The sequence below is a fragment of the Chaetodon auriga genome, chromosome 22 (genome assembly GCF_051107435.1).
Source record: "Chaetodon auriga isolate fChaAug3 chromosome 22, fChaAug3.hap1, whole genome shotgun sequence".
Lineage (NCBI taxonomy): Eukaryota > Metazoa > Chordata > Actinopteri > Chaetodontiformes > Chaetodontidae > Chaetodon > Chaetodon auriga.
In genome coordinates, this window is record NC_135095.1 from 19362501 (window position 1) to 19385203 (window position 22703).

At 49.7% G+C, this 22703-nt stretch overlaps 1 protein-coding gene across 3 annotated transcripts in view; it reads left to right on the forward strand.

The window, feature by feature from the left end:
- The first annotated feature begins 493 nt into the window (after positions 1 to 493).
- ptpro (protein tyrosine phosphatase receptor type O) overlaps positions 494 to 22703 on the forward strand; it is a 32201-nt gene continuing 9991 nt past the window's right edge. For 2 of the 3 annotated variants that reach the window (XM_076721726.1, XM_076721727.1), the window contains exons 1-16: positions 717 to 893; positions 7916 to 8177; positions 8545 to 8700; positions 9051 to 9203; positions 9436 to 9939; positions 10241 to 10402; positions 10624 to 10820; positions 11356 to 11476; positions 11731 to 11924; positions 12044 to 12155; positions 12330 to 12493; positions 13655 to 13775; positions 15098 to 15231; positions 15830 to 15968; positions 16217 to 16337; positions 19879 to 19947. In XM_076721726.1, the coding sequence (XP_076577841.1) occupies positions 846 to 893; positions 7916 to 8177; positions 8545 to 8700; positions 9051 to 9203; positions 9436 to 9939; positions 10241 to 10402; positions 10624 to 10820; positions 11356 to 11476; positions 11731 to 11924; positions 12044 to 12155; positions 12330 to 12493; positions 13655 to 13775; positions 15098 to 15231; positions 15830 to 15968; positions 16217 to 16337; positions 19879 to 19947 (2657 nt within the window). In that variant the 5' untranslated portion in view covers positions 717 to 845. Of the gene's footprint in view, positions 894 to 7915; positions 8178 to 8544; positions 8701 to 9050; positions 9204 to 9435; positions 9940 to 10240; positions 10403 to 10623; positions 10821 to 11355; positions 11477 to 11730; positions 11925 to 12043; positions 12156 to 12329; positions 12494 to 13654; positions 13776 to 15097; positions 15232 to 15829; positions 15969 to 16216; positions 16338 to 19878; positions 19948 to 22247; positions 22332 to 22703 lie in introns of all 3 variants that reach the window. The other variant, XM_076721724.1, reaches the window with a different exon arrangement.

The window sequence follows — 22703 nt, forward strand, 5'->3', positions numbered from 1 at the left end:
AACCAATAAACATCAAATAAACAATTAATGACAAAACAGTGATGACTGCAGTACTCAGATTACTGCAGCACAAGTACTGATACCACACTGTTACAAGTGAGAGTACTGCATTAAAACTTACTGAACTACAAGTATGTGAGTATAATCAGGAAGATGTACTTCAAGTATTCAAAGGAAAAGTACTCATCATGAAATACAGTCAGAATAACAAGTTCTATTACTAGATTATTCTTATTGATGCATTCATGTGCTCATCACTTTACTCGGTGTACTTCAGTGCAGTACTTGAGTAAATGTACTTCGTTACTTTCCATCAGTGGATGTTTTCACTTGAACTTTAATGACGCTTGATGCTTCCCAGCAAGGGCGGGCTGTGATACTGAGGATGAAGATGAGGAGGAGGAGGAGGGGGCGGATGTTGAGGAGGAGGGGGAGGGAGGGGGAGGGGGAGGACCCGTGTGTGTCTCCGTGCAGCCTCCGGAGCGCAGGGCGGGGCGACGCCGCGCAGCAGCAGCAGCTTCATCACCGCTGACCGACACCGACCTCCTGCTCGTCTCCAGGCCGCGGCATGGACGCCGGAGCCCGGCCTGTTTCCCCTCAGTCACAGCGGGTCCGGTTCGAGCGGCGGTCCGTGCCGAAGATGATGATAGTAACGACAATGAAGCAGAAGATGATGAAGATGGTGCGCAGTTAGAGCTGCGGAGCGGAAAGTAACCGCAGATTGAATCCGACGCGGAGCGGAGCATCGCGCTCCGATGCAGCAGAAAAATCGCCATTGTTTGGATGCGCAGCAGACTGAGAGGAAAAACCCGGACTTTAGTGCGACTGATTGACAGAGAGGCATCATGCTTTCACCGCTGCTTCTCACGGTGTACCTGCACTGCTTTACCCAGGTAAGGAGGCCTTTTTTCGCTCATATGTTCGTTGTTTGGCGCGGCTGCTGCCGCCTGTCTGGATGTGCTGTGAAGCGGCAGCAGCAGCCTGCGCGGCTTTGTGTTGGAGAAACACGGCAGATAACACGAATCCAGCTTAATGCACGAGTTATATAAGATGTGGTTGGTGGAAGCGTGTGCGGGTGGAGGAGCCGGTGGAGGAGCTGGTGGCGCAGCGCTCAGACGGACGCGTTGTGGCACCGCAGGTCGGTTTGAGAGGCGGCAGCAGCTCGTTTGGCCCCGCAGAAAGTGGGTCAGTCGGCTGCAGCCTCAGTGATTCCCTGCAAGTCTGTCAGCATCCCTGAGGATCACACACACACACACACACGAACAGCAGAGGATGTTGGTTTTAGTTTACCTGCACAGGTGTGACGTAGCCTACCTGAGTCCAGGTTGAGGGTCGTGGTAACCTAATCTAACCCTCAGCTGAGTGTTTGTGTTATTGAGGCTTTTCACCAGATCTGGAATGTAACAAAATACATTTACATTTACTCAAGAACTGTACTTGACTACACATCTGGGGTACTTCTACTTCACTCGAGTATTTCCATTTCAGTCCTCCTCCTCACAGCTCAGAGGGAATCCTGCACTTCACACATGAAGAGTTCAGCTGAAACTGATCAGTGATTGATCAGTGATTGTGATGAAGATTCATCATCATCAGCGTTTTGATTTCTGAACTAATGTCACAGAAAAACAGTTTGAAAGCTGCTGATCGAGATTTCACCTCCGGCAGTGAAGACTGTTTGAGTGTTGACGGACGCCGAAGACACAGATTGACTCTTAGATTCTGTCCTTCGTCAGCCGAGCCCATCAAACACGCCGCCGTCGTCTTGTGAACGTTGGACGTGTCGAACAGCGCTCTGGTTTCTCTGCAGCTCAGTCAGCAGCTGGAAGTCGTCTCGCTCACGTCATCGCTGATCAAACTGCTGAAATCCGAAACCTCGATGGTGCAAACGGCTTTTATTTTATTTATTATTAATGTGACGGCTGGATGAAGGAGGCTCAACCAGCCGTTCACCCGCCATCGCAGGGAGTTCACTGAGGAGGGTTCAGGTGGGTCCGGGTTTAGGGTTTAGGACTGTGCAGAACTCTGCTGAAGACTTGAATGCAGGAAGAAAGGATTCCCGTCAGGATCCACCGGATTCAGAAACAGGAAACGTGAACTGACAATAAAGAGTGAGATTAAAAACCTGGAGGGAAACTTGGAAAACGTGATTTGAGCTGCTGGGTCCATTCAGAGCTTCAGGGTGAGTTCTGGTCTTCTGCCACGTTGGAGACCTTCAGTCCTTCAGGCCTTTCTGAGTTTGCCAGGCAGCATAATGAGCTCAAACAGGTCATTGAGGGAAAACACAGCCTGACGGACCACCGAGGACCACAGAGGGAGGCCATCTTCATCATCATCATCGTCACAGGCTTCAGACTCAGTCTGTCCAATGAAAGTCCAGACCAGCTGATGATCCATGAAGACGTTCATGTACTTCACGCGTGTTGTGATCAGAGTGGTTTGTAATGATCAGTGATCAATGATCTGATCTGATCTGGATCCTCGTCGATCAGAGTGTCGATCAGTGTCCATCAGTTAGGAGGAGGTGTTATTGATTAGCTCCTAGCTTCCTGTCCGTCTCTCGTGGTCTCTGTTGTCCTCGTCGGGTCTGTTGGCAGGCGGCTGAAGGCTTTTTGTTTCCTCTTTGAAAGGACGGAGCCGCTCGTTCGTCTCACTTCGCTTTGATGAAACGCCAGATGAGGGTGGAGGGTGGAGGGTGGAGGGTGGAGGCCTCGTCTCCTCTCTAATGACCTCCCTGTTTTCACTCATTAGAGCTGTGTTTGTATGGAGAAACTGCAGAATCAGCTTGTTTTCGTTCCATCAGAGATGTCGTGAACGTTGAGCGAATCGGTTGGATCTTCATGAGACCAATCAGCTTGTTCATGAATCTTATTATCACCGAATGTCTAAACTGTGTCTCGTTAACATAGTTTAACAAGAAATCAGCTGATCAGAGACAGTAAAGCGAGGACAGACGGTCAGTGCGTTTGTCTGGACTGTGTTCGGTGGTCTTTAATCAGCTGGTCTGTGTGTTGAACAGTTTTCAGCCTTCACACTCGACCCTGCTCGAAGAGACGAGCGTCAGCGCGAAGGAAAGGAAAGGACCAGGCCAGCGCTGCTCTGCTGGTCTTTGGCTGGAGGCAGGACTGAGAGGGGGACTCCACGCCGGTCACGTAGACCTGAAGAAGCCTCTTGGGTGACAGGCGGAACGTCTTCCAGTCCAGATGGCCCAGGTTCAGCCCTGCTCTGAGGAGGACTGACAGACTTGGGAAAAGGCTCATTTGTAGTCTTTGGAAACTTGTCCTCAGAGACTGAATGGACTCCAGTTCAGTTAGAAACACCGGGCGGAGGAGACACGAGGCCTCGTCTGCACTCAGGTTTCAGTCACACGTAACAGCTGGACGTTTCCAGAAGGTGGTGGTTCTCTGGACGGAGCTGTCAATCATCTGTCCTCTGCTGTGATGAGCTGCCGTCCGTCTCACCAAACCTCGTTTAGAAAAGGCGAAGCGTTGCTCTGCTGCTCCGTCCGTCTCATTCATAGTCTAATGGACTGTGGGCGTCCTCGTCCTCAGAGCTGGAGCCGTCAAAGGTCCGTCCTCTCTCCGAGGCCCCCGTCCCCCCTCACACAAGAAGACAAAAACCTGGAGGTTTGCATGATAATGTTGGCAGCTGCCTGAGGGCGACGCCTCCTGACCCCCCCCCCCCAGTCTGCACTCATTCACAGCGTCACATACTGCATTCATTCACCACTGCTGTGTGTGTGTGTGTGTGTGTGTGTGTGTGTGTGTGTGTGTGTGTCCTCTGGAGGATAATGTTGGTTTTCATTGGCTGCTGCACTCAGAACAAAGATTAATGAAGCTCTGTTGAGTCAGTACAAAGTACTCAAGTACAGTTTTGAGATACTTGTACTGAAGTACTAAAGGATCAGCAGCTGCTCTGGGATCAGTTTAGAACATCAGCATATCAGATCATATCAGACGTGATGAGATAACAGACGCTCACAGGTGTTTCCAGGTGTGTGACAGACGGACAGACGGAGGTATTTTGTGGACGTCTCAGCTCAGGACGTGTGATGAGTTAAAGTCAAAGAGCCAACGAAGTGACCGCAGCAGGTTTGTGTGAAACGAGGCGTTTGGGTGAATTCACATCAGATTATGTCCTGTGAAAGGAAAGTTCTGTCTGTAACCTGTATTTTTTAATGTTTCACAGTAAAACCTAATGAACATTTCTCCCTGAAAAGACGAGGAGCAGAGACAGAAAGTGGCAGAGAAGTGAAAAACTGCAGTGAAGTACAGGAAGTTTCCCGCTGTGGAAACATTCGCTCGGCTCTGAAGCTCAGACGCCTCAGTTAGTTTTTATTCCTCAGTGTTGATCTGGAAACAGCAGCTTGACAAACGTCACAGCAAACGTTCTGTGTTTGTTCGACGGCCGTGAGATCAATCGATCAAACTCCGATCGATCAAATTCAGAGTGTCTACGGGGGACGGACAGGCTGAGAGACGGACACGAGACATAAAACTGATATGAAATCAATGAGGAGGCTGAAAATGGAGAATAAAACTCAAAGATTAATGAAAATAAGGAGTGGAATGAGAGCCTGAAGCTGAGACGTGGACGTGTGAGGCTTCTGTAATGTGTCTGTCCATTCTGTCTTCCCGTGACCGTCCTCCTTTGTGTCCTCTTCAGAGCAGCTACAGACCTGTGAATAAACAGGCTAACATTAGCATCCAGACTGCAGCCGGAGGCTCTCGGCTCTCACCGTGTCCATGGTAATCCTGGACTCAGACGGACATAATGAGCATCTCGTCCTTCCCCAAACGTGTCTCTCCTTTCATCTCTGTTGCCATGGCGACAGCAGGGCAGATGAATTGAATGAATTGGTATGGATTTTTTTTGTTCCTCATCCTGAGCCGAACCCCTGAGGATGTCGAGGGTCGGTGTTTCTGCTGTTCGCCCTCAGAAGCTCGATTTTCTTCTAGTTTTTACTGTGATGGAGGTAAAGCAGCCGAGCAACGACGAGACGAGCAGGTGAATCCACCTGACGCTCATGAAACACGATGGCGAGCAGCTGAATCGAGCTGCACGGCTCCATCATCATTTCACTTTGTTCAGACGTTCATGTTCCCCTCAGGATGAACTGTGGTCCAGCCGTCAGCACGTCAGCATGTCCGCGTGTCCAGTCCTTCAGTTTGTGTCCAAATACCTGCAGGACTGATGACATTCACATTGCTAATTAGCAGAAGTTAGCATGCTAACATGCTACGCTCTCATTAAATGTGTTTCTGTTGAAATTTCCGAGCTATTGGGAGAGTTTAAAAACAAAAGCATACACACATCAGAGCCGAAGCCAACAAAAATGAAACAATCTAATGATTTCTTATTTCAGGTCATTTTGTGAGCAAAGGGAAGCTCAGGGGCCCCGAACGGAGCCTTGAGGGACGCCACACCTGTACACAGCAGGCTGAAATAAAACACTTATTCCAGTTTTTCCACCACTAATAAAACCAGTTCAGTTTTCACCTGTTCCTTTGAGTCAGGGAGGAAGAGGTTTTCCTCCTCTTCCTCACTTCACGTCTCACAAACCCGTTCTCTCCAAATCGCAGCAAACAGTAATGAAGGCAGAGCGATGGACGATGGTGATTGGCTGTAACCTCAGCAGCAGCGGAAAGTGTTGTGTTAGCATTAGCAATAAGCAGCGACATTAGATCACAAGCTGCCGTCAGTGAAAAGTCAAGTTTCATGTGTTCACTATGAACCAGTGACAAACCGTCCTGATAGGAGCTCATTCACTCTGTCACCGTCCGTCTCCCTTGCTAACTGCTAATGCTACCTCGTCACATTAGCGACCGAGCTAACCAGCTGCAGGCAGCAGGCTGCTAACCGCCTAAAGCGACATTACGTTTAACGTTTCTTTCTTTCTGCTTCATCCGTCTTTCCTGCATTTCGTCCGATTCAGATAAGAACTCCGTTCATCTGTTGATGGACGACTGGAGCAGATTTACTTTACGAGGCCGCTGTGGATTTAGGTCAGTTCGCGGCGCAGAGAGCGAACAGAGAAGAGATTCAGGGTTCAGCCGATCACGTTTCTGCCTCCAGTCGTCTTCATGTCCTCCTGAACACTGAGCCTTTATGTCCTCTGGACTAATCACAGCCTGTTGTTGTAGCTGTTATTTGCAGCTCAGACAGATGAAGCAGAAATATTTTAAATCCCTGACGGCGAAATGGTAACTCCCAGCATGCCTCGGTGCAGCACATGTTTACTGTTTCACTACCTCAGATTAGGAAAGTGGGTCAGAATCTCAGATGGTGGATTATCTGTGATCTACAGAAGAAGAGTTGATCCTCAAACTCTTTGTTTGGTCAGTTTCTAAAAACTGCTGCTGGATGTCGACATAAAGCTGTTACCTCCGGACCCGTTTAGCCTAGCTTAGCACAAACACTGGAGGTAGGGGGAACTGCTAGCCTAGCTCCATCACAAGTGAAAACTGGACCTGGACAGCCTGAAGCGTGTCTGGTTAATGTTTGTGATCAGCTGACAGGCGAATCCTCGTCCATCACACTCTTTATGGGCTTTAGGCTGAAATTCAGGTTTCTTTTCATAATTATGATCGTTGTCTTGATGATGATGATGATGATGATGACGATGACGACGATGACATTGTGTTTGTGTAAGTAGGATGTAAAGATTTTGAAATGAAAAGGTAATTTTCCTGTGATTATGGAGTAAAGATTTCAGAATTTGGAGATAAAAAAACATGAAGAATTGAAAGTTTCTCGGAAATATTCGTTTTCTTCTCATTGTTTGATCAGTTTTTTGTAATTAGAGACATTTTCTTGTAATTGTGAGATAGTCTCTGTTAATTATGGGGACAGTACAGTCGCTGACACATTCGTCCAATTACCAGCTCAATTAGGACGTAGAGGTTTTGTAATTATGAGACAACGAATCCTGAGACTTTTGTTGTGAAGAGGCTTTGATTTTAAAATCCACCTTGTTGCTTCCTGACAGATTCAATCATTAATCATCAGCAGTAAACGCTGAAGCGGATTCCCTGATTGGCTGCCTGACAAGACGCGAATCACGTGGTGTCATCGCCGCGTCTTTTACGAAGGATCTCTCTTTAAAAAGGTTGAAGTGTTCAAAGAACTGATGGAGAAGTCTGGAATAATCTGAGTCCCACAGCAGCTCCGTCCCTTCGACACGTCCTCCATGTCTCCGTCGGGGACAGACACGTTATTACAGTTCCTATCAGGAGCCAGAGTTCATGTTTTTGCCTGCATCCCGTCAGACAGACGGCGCTCAGCGAGGAGGCGACCGTCCCGCTGTCAGATTTAATGAAACAGCTGATACCATCAGACTCACCGGCCTCAGCGACAGGAAATCAGCTGATCCCACAACAGCAGATAAGAGTCTGTCTCAGGAAGTTCAGACGGTGGACAGACGAGTGTTTCCCCACAGACGGCCGGAGCTTTACTCAAATCAATCATGTGAAGGATCAGATTTGATTTCTGGACCCGTTCGTGTGGCGGTGAAGGACGCCGCCCTGCAGAGATCCAGTAATTAGACTGGGCCCCGACAAGCCTCAGACCTGCTGTCAGGAGACAGAGGACTCACCAAGGTTCTGCAGGTCAGACGTCACCTGCAGAAGGTGTCTCTGTTCTTGATGGAACGTGATGGAGAACGAGAACGTTCCAGCTGCTGAGCAGAACAAACAGCTGCTTTCCTCCATCTTTGATCTGAGGAGCGTTTCCAGCTGTGTCGCGTTCACTGACTGTAGTAAAATACTCTCTTAAAAGGAGGAGGAGGAGGAGGAGTTAGTGCTGTTAACCAGCACTGATGAAGATGACCTTTGTTAATTGATCTGATTGATTGATTGATTGATGAATCAATGAAGTCCTGAATAAATAAAGGTTTCTTTCTTCTTCTGTGTTTCAGGGCATCTGGGCCTTCCAGGCGTCCGTTAACGACGACGGTTTGATCGTGGCGACGCTCGAGCGCTCGGACGTGCGGGACAACGTGACGGCGTACGCAGCTCAGCTCTCTGGAGAGCCTCGACTGATCCTGGTTCAGTTCGTGAACGCCAGCGAGCCTCTGCTCTTCAACACGTCGTTCCATGGCCTCTGCTACACTGTGGGACTGCTGGTTAAACTGGGACAGAGCTGGTCCAGACCCATCAAGACCGTGTCTGTGCTCACAAGTAAGAAACTGGAGACATGAGCTGTGATTGGTCATTAGAGGACCTCTGTCCTCAACGTCAGATCGCTGGTTTCATCCAGAACATTATTTTAATGTCAAACGAAAGTTTTGCCCCTTGAATCGTTCTGTGGTCAAGTGTTGAGATATTTTTAATTTAAGGATAAAAACCCTTAAAATTGGCCAAATAACATGAAGGCCCTTAACTTAAACCTGAACCTTGGAACCCCACGATCCATTAAAACATCATGTCAGATTCCTTTTCTTCTGTGGTTGGTGGACTTCCTGCTGACCCTCACTTGGACTTTGGGGCGTTTTGGGTTTGATGTCCAGATGTTTGGAGCCTGATTTGTGCTCTTGTGTCTCCTCAGAGCCTCTTCCCGTCCACAGTGCTCACATATCAGACTACAAGGAGTCTCCAGAGACCGGCGTGGTGTTCGAGATCGAGGCTCCGGTCGGGAACGTCTTCAGCAGAGTCAACATCAGCTACACGGAAGGACAAGAGCGGCGCTCGATGCTCTATAAAGGTGAAATGTTCACTTTCTGAATGATGCTCTGCAGCGTCCAGGTAAGCAGGACGAGGACTTGTGGACTGTTAGGACTGTCCATCTGTTGAAAGTCACAGTTAGCTCAATAAAATGTGAACCTGTGGAATCTGCTCGTATTCAGACGTGTTAACAAAGTTCACTGACCTTCAGCTGCTTCAGAACAAACATGGAGTCAGCAGAACATCGAGTTTCTCTCTGTTACTGTTACGCTGCAGGACTCTGACGTGCACTGAAGGATTTTATTGCTTCTTTCACTGAAGTAACTTTTAACGTTTCATCAAACGTCGTTGTCGTGCAGATTTTTAGAATCTGATTCTGTGTTTTTGCAGATTTCTACAAGGGGAAGACGGTGTTCAAGCACTGGTTACCTGGAGTGTGTTACCGCAACATCACCTTCCAGCTCATCTCTGAGGCCACGGTGTACCAGACCGCACTGGTCACACACAGTGACATCACGCACACACCTGTGCACCACAGGACAGGTGAGAAACAGCACCATGACTTCACACACACACCTGTGCAGGTGTTGTGGATTTTCCACATTAAAGAACCGATGAGACTGAAGGTGAATGTGATGATGGAGAATGAACAGAATGAGTTGTTGTCGTTGTTGTAACTTCTGAATCTTTATTTGTACGAGTTAAAAACCAGCAGATCAGCTGGTTTGTGTCTTCAGATGTCCACCTGTCCCACTCTGTCCCGTCTCCGTCACAGTGCCGTACCCCCCCCTCAACATTTCCCGTAAGATCGTCCACCTGAGCCAGAGGGCGCTTCCAGACGAGGCCTCCAGCGTCGTCCCTCCGGAGGAGGCGGAGGAGAGCCGGCGAGCGTCCCGCCGAGCCCGGGATGTCCCGCTGATGGAGGAGCAGGAGGAGCAGGAGGAGAACGTCTCTGAGGAGGCGGCAGCCGCTTCCACTCAGGTTCCCTTCCACCCAGCACGAAACCTGACGGGCAGCAACGACGCGAGCGCCAACCAGACGACTCAGAGCTACTGGCTGGACCCCACCGACCCGTCCCCTGCCGACAGGGAGGACGAGTTCGTCAACGCCGTGGTGTCGGAGTACGAGGACTCCAACGAGCCGGGGTCCGCCATGGGTCTGCCCTCCGAGGCCTCCGTCCTGCCCACCAAACTGCCCCCCATCCTGCTGGAGCTGCGCTGGCTGCCCCCCAGACCCCCCACCAGCTACGACGGCTTCAACATCTACATCTACAGAGATGGTAAACGGGGACGCTGTCGGGGACGCTGTCAGGGACACGTGGGGGGGGACATGCACGGCTGGACTTGTCATTGTAGAGGAACTCTATTAATCAATTAGTCGATCAACAGAAAATGAATTCGCAACATTCTCCATAAAGTCAGATTTGCCAAACAATGAACTGACTTAATTTGTCTTTGCAGAATTTTAATTGACCTAAAGAACCAAAGTTCATTCATTCATTCATTCATTCATTCATTCATTCGTACCTGACCAAACAACACAAAGAGTTGATGGCTCACCTGTCCTCTGCTGTTTTTCAGGTAACTCGACAGAAATGGCGACCGTGGATGAAAACACTCACGAGTTCTTCACCGAGTTAACGGAGCCGGGGACGTACCGAGTCCAGGTCACCACGCTCAGCTCGTCTGGAGACTGCGAGGCTCGAGAGAGCGCCGCCGACACCGGCTTCACCTTCTACCTCAGTACGTCACATGACACCAACCCAGACTTTAGACTCGTCCTCGGTTTGTGGCTTCAAAGGCTGAAACATCTTCAAATGAGCTCGAACTAAAACAGTGACTGAAAACCATTCAGTCAGCACTTGATGAATTGATTAATCAGTACTCTGAAGTACAGATGAAGGGATTATTTTCATGTGTTTTAACGCCTTAAAGCTTCATAACACAGCGGCGACTTGTTCCAGGTCCTGGTGGCGAGCTGCTGGAGGAGCTCCGGGAGCGTCCGCTGGCCGTCAGCATCAGACTGCTGGACTCCAGCACCGCCGCCGTCAGCTGGACGCCGTCCTCTGAGAGCCACAACGGCAGCCTGGTGTCGGTGGTGTCGACCACCTGCCTGAGACCCAGTCTGAGCCAGAGGATGGAGAACACGTACTGCAGCGAGGTAACCAGGGAGCTGGGATGGAGCGCCGGAGGGCGAATGGATCGTTTCATGTGTTTTCACGTGATCATCTGCACCTTTAAACATGTATTCATGAGATAAAAAACCTCAAAGGAATCAGCTGGGTCACATGATGAGCCCACACATCATTTATTCACGTTATTATCGCTGCGTGTCCAAACTGTTCGTGTCTTTGAGTCTTTAAGTCTCACAGAGACGAGCGTCTGTGTGTTTGGAGACGATTCAGGCAGGAAGGTGTGAACGGACGCGTCTTATGTTCGGCTCGAGGTGTGAAGACGCGAACGTGGTGCGAAACGCTCGACGTCTGTTTGGGTCCGGCTGTGTTTGTGTCAGCCTGATGTCACCTGAGTGTCTCTCGCTGTGTTCATTCACAACTGCACTGAAACCAAAACCAGGAGGCCAACACAAGGCGCCGCGGCCCAACGCATCGAGGCGGCGAGTCCGCCTCCTCAGGCCCCGCCCCCTGTTCCAGGAAGCGAGAACGCGTCTGACACGCTGTTTTTTTCTGTTTCGGCAGGAAAACTCGACGAGCGACATCATCACTAACCTGACGCCCGGGGCTCAGTACAGAGTGGTGGTCTACCACACCAACGGACCCCTGATCAGCCCCCCGTCTGAGCCCGTCATCATCGACATAGGTGAGCAGCACACCGACGGCATCACGACCACGGGACGTACACAGGTCCTTTACTGGAGTAAAAGTACAAGTACACACTGTGGAAATACTCCACTGCAGTAGAAGTCCTGCGTTTGAAGCTTGACTGCAGTATACGTATTTATTATTAGTGCGTAAAGTAGAAGTACTCTTGAAGAGTAAAGTGTGTGTTTTTCTATCTGCTGTTTGTGGATTAATGTGTGTGTGTGTGTGTGTGTGTGTGTGTGTGTGTGTTAGAGCCCACAGGTGTGCGTGAGCTGGCGGTTTACCCTCTGAGTCCGACCGCGGTGATCCTGAGCTGGCAGCGTCCGTACCACGTGGCCTTCAGGAAGTACGTCCTGCAGACCTTCTTCTTCAACCCCGTCACTCTGGCCTCAGAGTGGACCACCTACTACGAGATCGCCGCCACCGCCTCTGTTATCGCCTCCGTGGTACGCACACACACGCACTAGATGTCTGAAGAGCTGTGATTGGCCGGTTTGTCTGCGGGTGTCGGCTGTGGTCTCTGACGTCGCAGCTCGTGAATCTGTGTTCTTGTACGTTCCTTCAGAGAGTGACGGATCTTCTGCCGGCCTGGTATTATAACTTCCGTGTCTCCATGGTGACGTGGGGCGACCCGCCGCTCAGCTGCTGCGACAGCTCGACCGTCAGCTTCGTGACAGGTACCGACATGGTGAACGTGTGAGCCTTCATACAAAGTGACAGCAGGTTTCTTTATGTGTTACAGGGACGTGCATGACGCTAATCAACCTGTTAGCCAGAATGCTAATTTGATTGTGTTGTTAGCCGTCAGAGTAACATCTGTCTGAGTGACGGTTAAAATGTCCTCGTCTCAGCTCCAGAGGCTCCTCACATCTCCTCGGTGGATTACTCTCACGGCGTCCTGTACGTTCGCTGGAGTTACGGCGAGCTCTTCATCGACCTGTCGCACTCCAGGATGCTGCACTGGCAGGTGGTGGCCGTCGGCAAGAAAGGACCCGAAAGGAGCTACTCCATTGACGTGAGTCCGCCGGTGTTTCACCTGTGTCGTGATTGGACCAATCAGGTCGAGGTCGTCATGTACGGAAGTCCTAAATGAAGGATCTTTGTTCTCTAACCGTGTTTTTACTTTAGATACTTGAAGTACATTCTGCAGGTAATGCTTCCTTACTCTTATTGAAGTAGAGTGTACTTTTACTCTGTGGTACTGGTACTTCAGGAGTGTATTTGAGTACCCGCTCCACTGATGCTGCGTCCTGGTTCGATGTCTCGTTTGTTAAGTGGACAGACAAACTTTACTGACGTGAGGATGAGGACAGATGAACCGTTGTTCTGGATGTTTCTGTCGTGTGTTTGAGGCCGTTTAAAGTCTCTAAAGTCTTTCAAGTCTTTCACCTGCTCAGATTCTGCAGCAGCAGCTTGTTATTTTGTCTCGGCCGAGCTTCCATTGATCGTCTCTTCTGAGTCTGTTCGATGGTCCAATTAGAGCAGAGGGACGAGCCGCCGTCTCTGCTGCATCGTCTCAGCTCCTCGTCTCTGGTTAAACAAGCAGCTTGTTTCTAGAGCCCATCATCCTGTCATACATTTTCCTGTTTAGCAGTGGTCGCTAGCTGTTAGCTGTTGTGCCAGTCATTGCTAAGACAGCGGGTGGTTTCCATGGTTCTCTGCGTGGTTACAACCACGACAGGTGATGTTTACCTGGTTTCTATGGAATTTCAGAGGTTTGCTAAGGTGCCTTTGGTGGGTGGGACGAGAGAAAATCAGACAGGAAATTAAGATGAAACTTCATGATCTTTGAGGAAATTATGTTTTAACAGGAGACAAGGCAACATGAACAACAGGAATGGAGTTTGTTCACAGTCATTATGGGGACGATAGTGTGTTTACAGTCATTATGGGGACTTACAGCTGGTCCCTGTAAGGAAGCATTCAGGGTCAAGACGTGTTATTGGGTTAAAGGTAGTTAAGGGTCGGGGGGAGGCGTGTGGTGTTTATGGTCTAGGTTCAGGAGAGTCTGCAGGGAATCAGAACAGCGTCCTCGTAAGAGGCAGAAACAGGTCGTTAGATCCGTCACTTTGATGATCTGATCGATGAGAGGGTCAAAGAGCGTACGTTAATATCTGAATCCCGTATGCTTGAATGTTAAAGTGAAGAATTTACAGTGTGTGTGTGTGTGTGTCAGGTGACTCGTAACGTGATGCGGGCCAGCCTCCCTCTGCCTCCAGGTGACATCTACAACCTGACGGTGACGGCCTGCACTGAGCGCAGCAGGAACACCTCCATGCCAAACATCATCAAACTGGGTCAGCATGAGCGCACACACACACACACACACACACACACACACACACACACACGTATATAAATAACCACCACAGCCTCACGTCACACATTTCTAGGTCAGTACCTTAAACATCTCTGAGCTGTAACTCAAAGTCAAAGCTGGTGTGAAGGCTGTCCATCACCTGGACTGGCCTCTTCTGTCTCCAGCTGTCCGTCAAAGGTGTGACTCACCTGTTCCCATGAGGCATCGCTGCGTGTGTTAGACATGAACTGTGTCCCAGCTGCTGGTTTTAACTGCTGGTTCACGTCCAAACGAATGAGGGATAACTGGCGTCCTCTCAGGGGACTCCAGGTGTGTCCATTGCAGCCGGAGTCTGTGTGTCTGTCTGTCTGTGTGTCTGTCTGTGTGTCTGTCTGTCTGCCTGTCTGTCTGTCTGTCTGTTTCTCTGTCTGTCTGCCTGTCTGTCTGTCTGTCTGTCTGTCTGTCTGTCTCTCTGTCTGTCTGCCTGTCTGTCTGTCTGTCTGTCTCTCTGCCTGTCTGCCTGTCTGTCTGTCTGTCTGTCTCTCTGTCTGTCTCTCTGCCTGTCTGTCTGTCTGTCTCTCTGTCTGCCTGTCTGTCTGTCTGTCTGTCTGCCTGTCTCTCTGTCTCTCTGTCTGTCTGTCTGTCTGCCTGTCTGCCTGTCTGTCTGTCTGTCTGTCTCTCTGTCCATCTGTCTGTCTCTCTGTCTCTCTGTCTGTCTGTCTGTCTCTCTGTCTGTCTCTCTGTCTCTCTGTCCGTCTGTCTGTCTGCCTGTCTCTCTGTCTGTCTCTCTGTCTGCCTGTCTGTCTGTCTGTCTGTCTGCCTGTCTCTCTGTCTGTCTGTCTGTCTCTCTGTCTGCCTGTCTGTCTGTCTGTCTGTCTGCCTGTCTCTCTGTCTGTCTGTCTGTCTGTCTGTCTCTCTGCCTGTCTGTCTGTCTCTCTGTCTGTCTGTCTGTGTGTCTGTCTGTCTGCCTGTCTCTCTGTCTGTCTGTCTGTCTCTCTGTCTCTCTGTCCGTCTGTCTGTCTGCCTGTCTCTCTGTCTGTCTGTCTGTCTCTCTGTCTCTCTGTCTCTCTGTCCATCTGTCTGTCTGTCTGTCTCTCTGTCTGTCTGTCTGTCTCTCTGTCTCTCTGTCTCTCTGTCTGTCTGTCCTCAGCCCACAGCTGCAAACTGCCTGTTTCCACCCTGAAAGTGAAGATGAAACTTAATGTTTTTCACTTCCTCTTCTGAGCGTCGCGAGTATTCGTCTCCTCGTCTGCAGCTCGTCCCTTCTTACCCTCTGAGATTGAGGCTTTTCTGCGTGTCTGTTGGTGGTTTCTGTCACAGAGCCGGCCCCCCCCAGGTCTCTGTACGCCGTGAACGCCACCCACTCCTCTGTGACTCTGCTGTGGACCGAGGACGGAGTGGTCGACTACTACCAGGTCCTCTGCAAACCCAACAAACCCAGCAAGGAGCCCAAGGTACAGTGACGCCTCAGCAACACGGCCAGTGTTCAGAAAGAAGAAGTTAAAGATCGTTGTGTTGTTTTTGTTCTTCAGCTCCTGAGAGTCGAGAGATTCAGACAGAAACATCTGAGTCATCTGGACTGTTTGATGTCAGACTCACGTTTCGAGGACAAGTTTTGGTCTTTGTTGGTGGATGAGACTCAGTTTCAGGTTTCAGGCAAACTGCAGAATTTAGATTTGAAGTCAGATTTGATCAACAGATGAATGAATGAAGCAAAAAGCTCAGATCAGCTCGTAGACACTCTGAAGTCAAGACAGAAAAATACGACCCCCTCATTTTATTTATACACGGCTTATTTATTATTATTATTATTGATTGTACAAATAGTTTTAACTTCATCGTTGGTCATGGAGGGATGATGTGAGCTGGATTCAAAATGGCGTCATTTTGTGATGGTTTCAGTCAATTGTTGGATCTGCGAGCAGGTTGTCAGCGGCTGTTTAAACCCTCAGCGTTGTCTGAAGGGCGATGACACAGCTGACGTCTGATCTCTGCCGTCGTGCTCGTCGGCGTATTTAAAACTTTGGTCTCACGTTGTCTCGTCTCTTTCAGGCCCGCGAGCCTCAGACCGCCAACTCTCACGTGGTGACGGTGTCTGGTTTGATGCCCTCATCCACCTACAACTGCACCGTCACCAGCTTCAGCTACAGTACGCCCAGCAAGCCTGCGCACATCACCATCACCACTGTCGGTAGGTGGCGCCGCCCGCTGCCCTGTGACTGTGACACAAGCGTCTCAGTTGTCCAATAAGCAGAGAAGTAGCAGCGATTGATTGGTCCTGATGGAAATACTGAATTTGTTAAGAGAACAGGTGAACATGGAGGAAGTGTTGAGTTTGTATCATCAGCAAACTGAAAGAGGAGCGAAGACTCGGATCATCAAATATGATTAAAAAACTGGACAAAGTTCGTCTCTAATTCACAATTTCTCTGTTTGCAGCTAAAGAGATGAACCCGAGCATCGCAGCCATCTCCGCTCTGGCCGTCCTCAGCGTCCTGCTCATCAGCCTGCTGGTTCTGTTCCTGCTGGTCCTCCGCAAGAAGCATCTGCAGATGAGCAGGTACGAAAGTACAGTGCACCTCCACCAGGTACACAACACCTCCACCAGGTACTCAACACCTCCACCAGGCACCACACACCTCCACCAGGTACTCAACACCTCCACCAGGTACACAACACCTCCACCAGGTACACAACACCTCCACCAGGTACTCAACACCTCCACCAGGCACCACACACCTCCACCAGGTACACAACACCTCCACCAGGTACTCAACACCTCCACCAGGCACCACACACCTCCACCAGGCACCACACACCTCCACCAGGTACACAACACCTCCACCAGGTACTCAACACCTCCACCAGGCACCACACACCTCCACCAGGTACACAACACCTCCACCAGGCCCCACACACCTCCACCAGGTACACACCTCCACCAGGCCCCACACACCTCCACCAGGTACACAACACCTCCACCAGGCATCACACACCTCCACCAGGTACACAACACCTCCACCAGGCCCCACACACCTCCACCAGATACACAACACCTCCACCAGGTACACAACATCTCCACCAGGCACCACACACCTCCACCAGGCCCCAAACACCTCCACCAGGCACACAACACCTCCACCAGGCCCCAGACACCTCCACCAGGCACACAACACCTCCACCAGGCCCCAGACACCTCCACCAGGTACACAACACCTCCACCAGGCCCCAAACACCTCCACCAGGCACACAACACCTCCACCAGGCCCCAGACACCTCCACCAGGTACACAACACCTCCACCAGGCCCCACACACCTCCACCAGGTACACAACACCTCCACCAGGTCCCAAACACCTCCACCAGGTCCCAAACACCTCCACCAGGTACACAACACCTCCACCAGGCCCCACACACCTCCACCAGGTACACAACACCTCCACCAGGCACCACACACCTCCACCAGGTACACAACACCTCCACCAGGCCCCACACACCTCCACCAGGTACACAACACCTCCACCAGGCCCCACACACCTCCACCAGGTACACAACACCTCCACCAGGCCCCAAACACCTCCACCAGGCACACAACACCTCCACCAGGCCCCACACACCTCCACCAGGTACACAACATCTCCACCAGGCACCACACACCTCCACCAGGCCCCACACACCTCCACCAGGCACCACACACCTCCACCAGGTACACAACACCTCCACCAGGTCCCAAACACCTCCACCAGGCACACAACACCTCCACCAGGCCCCACACACCTCCACCAGGCCCCACACACCTCCACCAGGTACACAACACCTCCACCAGGTACTCAACACCTCCACCAGGTACACAACACCTCCACCAGGTACACAACACCTCCACCAGGTACACAACACCTCCACCAGGCATCACACACCTCCACCAGGTACTCAACACCTCCACCAGGCACCACACACCTCCACCAGGCACCACACACCTCCACCAGGTACACAACACCTCCACCAGGTACTCAACACCTCCACCAGGCACCACACACCTCCACCAGGTACACAACACCTCCACCAGGCCCCACACACCTCCACCAGGTACACACCTCCACCAGGCCCCACACACCTCCACCAGGTACACAACACCTCCACCAGGCATCACACACCTCCACCAGGTACACAACACCTCCACCAGGCCCCACACACCTCCACCAGATACACAACACCTCCACCAGGTACACAACATCTCCACCAGGCACCACACACCTCCACCAGGCCCCAAACACCTCCACCAGGCACACAACACCTCCACCAGGCCCCAGACACCTCCACCAGGCACACAACACCTCCACCAGGCCCCAGACACCTCCACCAGGTACACAACACCTCCACCAGGCCCCAAACACCTCCACCAGGCACACAACACCTCCACCAGGCCCCAGACACCTCCACCAGGTACACAACACCTCCACCAGGCCCCACACACCTCCACCAGGTACACAACACCTCCACCAGGTCCCAAACACCTCCACCAGGTCCCAAACACCTCCACCAGGTACACAACACCTCCACCAGGCCCCACACACCTCCACCAGGTACACAACACCTCCACCAGGCACCACACACCTCCACCAGGTACACAACACCTCCACCAGGCCCCACACACCTCCACCAGGTACACAACACCTCCACCAGGCCCCACACACCTCCACCAGGTACACAACACCTCCACCAGGTACACAACACCTCCACCAGGCATCACACACCTCCACCAGGTACACAACACCTCCACCAGGCCCCACACACCTCCACCAGGTACACAACACCTCCACCAGGTACACAACATCTCCACCAGGCACCACACACCTCCACCAGGCCCCAAACACCTCCACCAGGCACACAACACCTCCACCAGGCCCCACACACCTCCACCAGGTACACAACATCTCCACCAGGCACCACACACCTCCACCAGGCCCCACACACCTCCACCAGGCACCACACACCTCCACCAGGCCCCACACACCTCCACCAGGTACACAACACCTCCACCAGGTCCCAAACACCTCCACCAGGCACACAACACCTCCACCAGGCCCCACACACCTCCACCAGGCCCCACACACCTCCACCAGGTACACAACACCTCTCAAACCCCAAACGCCTCTCTGGTCATGGTCAGACGTCAGCGTTGGGGGAGCAGAAGTGTTTCTTTGCAGCCAACGCCCTCCAAACTCGTCTGGTTTCTGTGAGCATCAAGACTTTGTGTCACATTCTATTCTTAGAAAGGAGTGTCAGTGTTGAGGAGCACAAACCAGTTCCTGTTGTCATGAGGTTTAACCCGCATGAAACTGAATGTTTACGCCCAGCAGAGCATTAGCCACATGTTAGCGTGACAGACTCTGAGTTTGTTGTCCACCAATCAAGAGCTGGAGTGTCAGATATGTGAAGTTACCAGATTACAGTTTAGGGTCAGATAGTGAGTGACGGTGGATTACTTTGATCCTTTTAATCCTTCTGTCATGTGGAGACTTTTAAAATCTGTTTATCTCAATGAAACAAAGAGGAGTTTTTATTTGTTCTGCTTTAGGGTCAAAATTCACAGAAAACTAAAGATTCTTTTTTTTGTCTTTGTTCAGTGAAATGTGGAAACAGACAGATAAAGAAAGAAATAATAACGAAGCGCCACGATGTCACAATCAAAGCGCTGACGTCGCCTTTGTACGATAAAAGTTTAACTTTTCCAATTCACAAAGGAAGTCATTGAGTCAGACAGGAAGTCAGCCACAGGAACAGTGTAGAGCATCTGGGAAACTTTCAAAATAAAACATTTTTGTCATTTTTAGTGGGTTTTTTTTCTGTCAGAATTGAGCTTCTGCACAACTTTTCTACACACATGAACAAATTTACTGACTTTGTGCCTCCCACACGAGTCCGTAGACCCTGAACGCATCGCGTCGTACAGATTTTATTTTAGCTTTCTGTTAATTTCACATTCATTCGTTTGAGCTCACTTCCTCTTTTTACTGGTCAGTCATCAAATATTTGTTCCTCAAACTGTTCTGACCGCCCTTCCCTCACGTGTGACTTGTTTCTTGGTGCCTTCTGTTTCAGAGAATGTGGCGCAGAGACTTTTGTCAATTTTGCTTCATTTGAGCGAGATGGAAAACTTCCTTATAACTGGTAGGATCCTGTTTCTCATCTTTAAATCACAATGAAATGTTGAACAAGTCAAATCTGAACCTGAGAGGATGAAATGATTGAAGCTCTTCACAGTCTGAGACCAGAGCGGACGTTTTCTGGAGATTCGCCTCATTAATCACATCCTGAGTTTGGATGTCAAATCCTGACGCTGCAAACACCCTCAAAAGACCCGATCAGAGGCAGATTAGCAGCCTGGTGGGGGATTGCGGAGCCAGATTAGGGATTTGAACAGAAAGCTGCAGATTTTAGCTCGTCTGTGGTGCTTTAAGCAGCCAGAGGCGACGACGACGATGATGATGATGACGATGACGATGATGAGTCCAGTTCCCCTTTGCCTGCTTGTTTGGACCAGCTGAAGTGGGGTGTTTGTTGATGATGAAATCTCAGGATTTCCCTTAATCTCAGATTAAAGGGACAAAATGTTGCCCTCAGAGTAAAGTTCTACTAAAAGAGAATTGACACTTTGGTCATTTAGTCTTTAAAATTAGACTCTTTTAAAGGAAGAGACAAAAATGTCTGTCCCGTATCGTGGTGGACGGATCAGATTCAGTCCTTCACGTCCTTTCTATGACAAACACTCAGATTTGGAGATTAGTGATTAATATAACAGCTGAAAGACGGTCAGTTAAGGCAGAACCTTGGCTTCCATCTGCTGTTGTATTTGACTTTCCATCACTGAGCGCACATGTCCATCAGAGTGTCTTCTTACTGTGACGGTGAAGTTGTGTCTATGCTTTGACTGTGCATGTCAGCAGACCTCGCTGTTCGGTGTGGATGTGATGGCGGACGGTGATGTCACCACTGATGCAGTTAAATGTGGAAAATGAAACCTGGTTCTTTGCACACCAAGAAAAATGAAGGTGCCAAGAAGTTTATTGAAACTCTGAAACTCTTCATTATAATAAAATCAGTGAAAGGAGAAAAACAGAAACCAACGGAATGAATAACATCAAGCTCATGAAAGTGAAAGCAGTTGAGTCGTCCTGTCAGCTCCAGTGATGCGACTTGTCTATCAGATCTCGGCCTTAGATGTCGTGTAATCTTCTCCACCTTAAACACGTCAGGACAGAGATGATTTTATTTGGCTGAAAATATTTTTACTCCTTTCCAAATCTCATGAAAAGTCAAAAATCGACAGTGTTTGTCAGTGTGGTGAACCTCAGGGCCTGGTCCTGGGTCCTGTTCTTTTCCCCATTTACATGCCTGCACTTAATTTGTGTATGCATTTGTATGCAGACGATTCACAACTGTGCAGAAACAAAAAGTATAAATCATAAGGTGCTCCCAGACTTTCTTCTTCTTTTTTTTAAATTCCAAAATGTATATAATTTAATTCCAATTTTTGTTTTTGCATCTCCAAAAATATCAGTGATTTGTGACAATGTTACTTTTCTTAATTCATTTCTTTCAGCTAATCAAAGATGCATTACAATAAATATTTGCATATCAACATATTTGAATAAGTCAAAGTTATTAGGTCACACTAAACAATATGTGAGGCGCTCTTTTCTTCTTCTGTCTGTCATCGGACATGTTTGAAAAAGAAACAGAAACTGATTTCATTTCTCAGAACTTAATATTAAATACGGTCTAAAAGTGGGAAACTAATGGTTTGAATCAGGACGTATCTGACCAGAGAAGAAGTCAGCGAGGTTATGAATCTGACCTGAGATCTGATTTCATGATATATGAAGCTGAATGCTGCTGACAGATGGTTCAGTCTGTGTCCAGAAGAGGTTCGAGAAGTCCTTCGTTTAGCGTTTCCAGTCTCAGATTGTGGTGTGGATGAAAAACAGACCTAAACACGAGGTCCTACATGTCTCTGCATCAGTGGGGTCACGACCCGAGCAACACAAACCTTAGAGATCATCAGGTTCGTTAAGGTGGACGTCACATGGTTTGACGTCACCGTCGAGTGACAACATGTGGACTGTTATACATGACGAGGGTCCTGGCAGAGCGTTGCATTGTGGGCCGGGCCGGGAGGATGCAGTGATGTCACAGACTCAGGCTGGAGGTTGTTAAATGAGACAGAGCGGCCATTGACGTCCAGCAGCAAACAGACTCCTGTTGTCCTCCAGAGAGACAACGGGACACTTTCTGAAAGGCTGCATGATGCATTAACTCTGTGTTCAGCACTAATGTGAAGCTCTCGACGCTCTGAGCCTCTTTACTAATGGAGCACCATGTTCTGTCCCCAAACTATCGCCCCCTGGTGTCTGTTTCTCTTCATTTTTTCTTGTGTGTGTTTTTATTATTTTTTATTTGAACCCCTTCAGGCGAAGAAGCCTCTTTGCCTTCCTTACCCTACTGCCATCCTGCCTTTGGACTGACTATCTTTTGGCTTTTTATATTAATCCTTGGTAAGTAAGCACTTGCTGGCCAAAAAACTCTGCACTCCAGGGGCATGTCTTAGCGGAGCCACAGCCCACAGTATTGATCAGAGACACTGTTTTACTCCATTTGAAGTGACCTCATTGCGGAGCCACCAGATCATCTCTGGATCCAGAACTAACAAAGTCTGGTGATATATTTTTCCTACTGTCAACAAATCCCATGAAAAGACCAAAACCAACATTTCATGTACAGATGTGGTGAACCTCAAGGCTTCATCCTGGGTCCTGTTCTTTTCTGTTTTAATGCTTCCCTTCTTTAGTAGACAACATGTTCCATATATCATTTTATATTGAAGCAGCCACCGAAGTGCCTGTTCTCGTTGCCTCCAAGTGGAAACG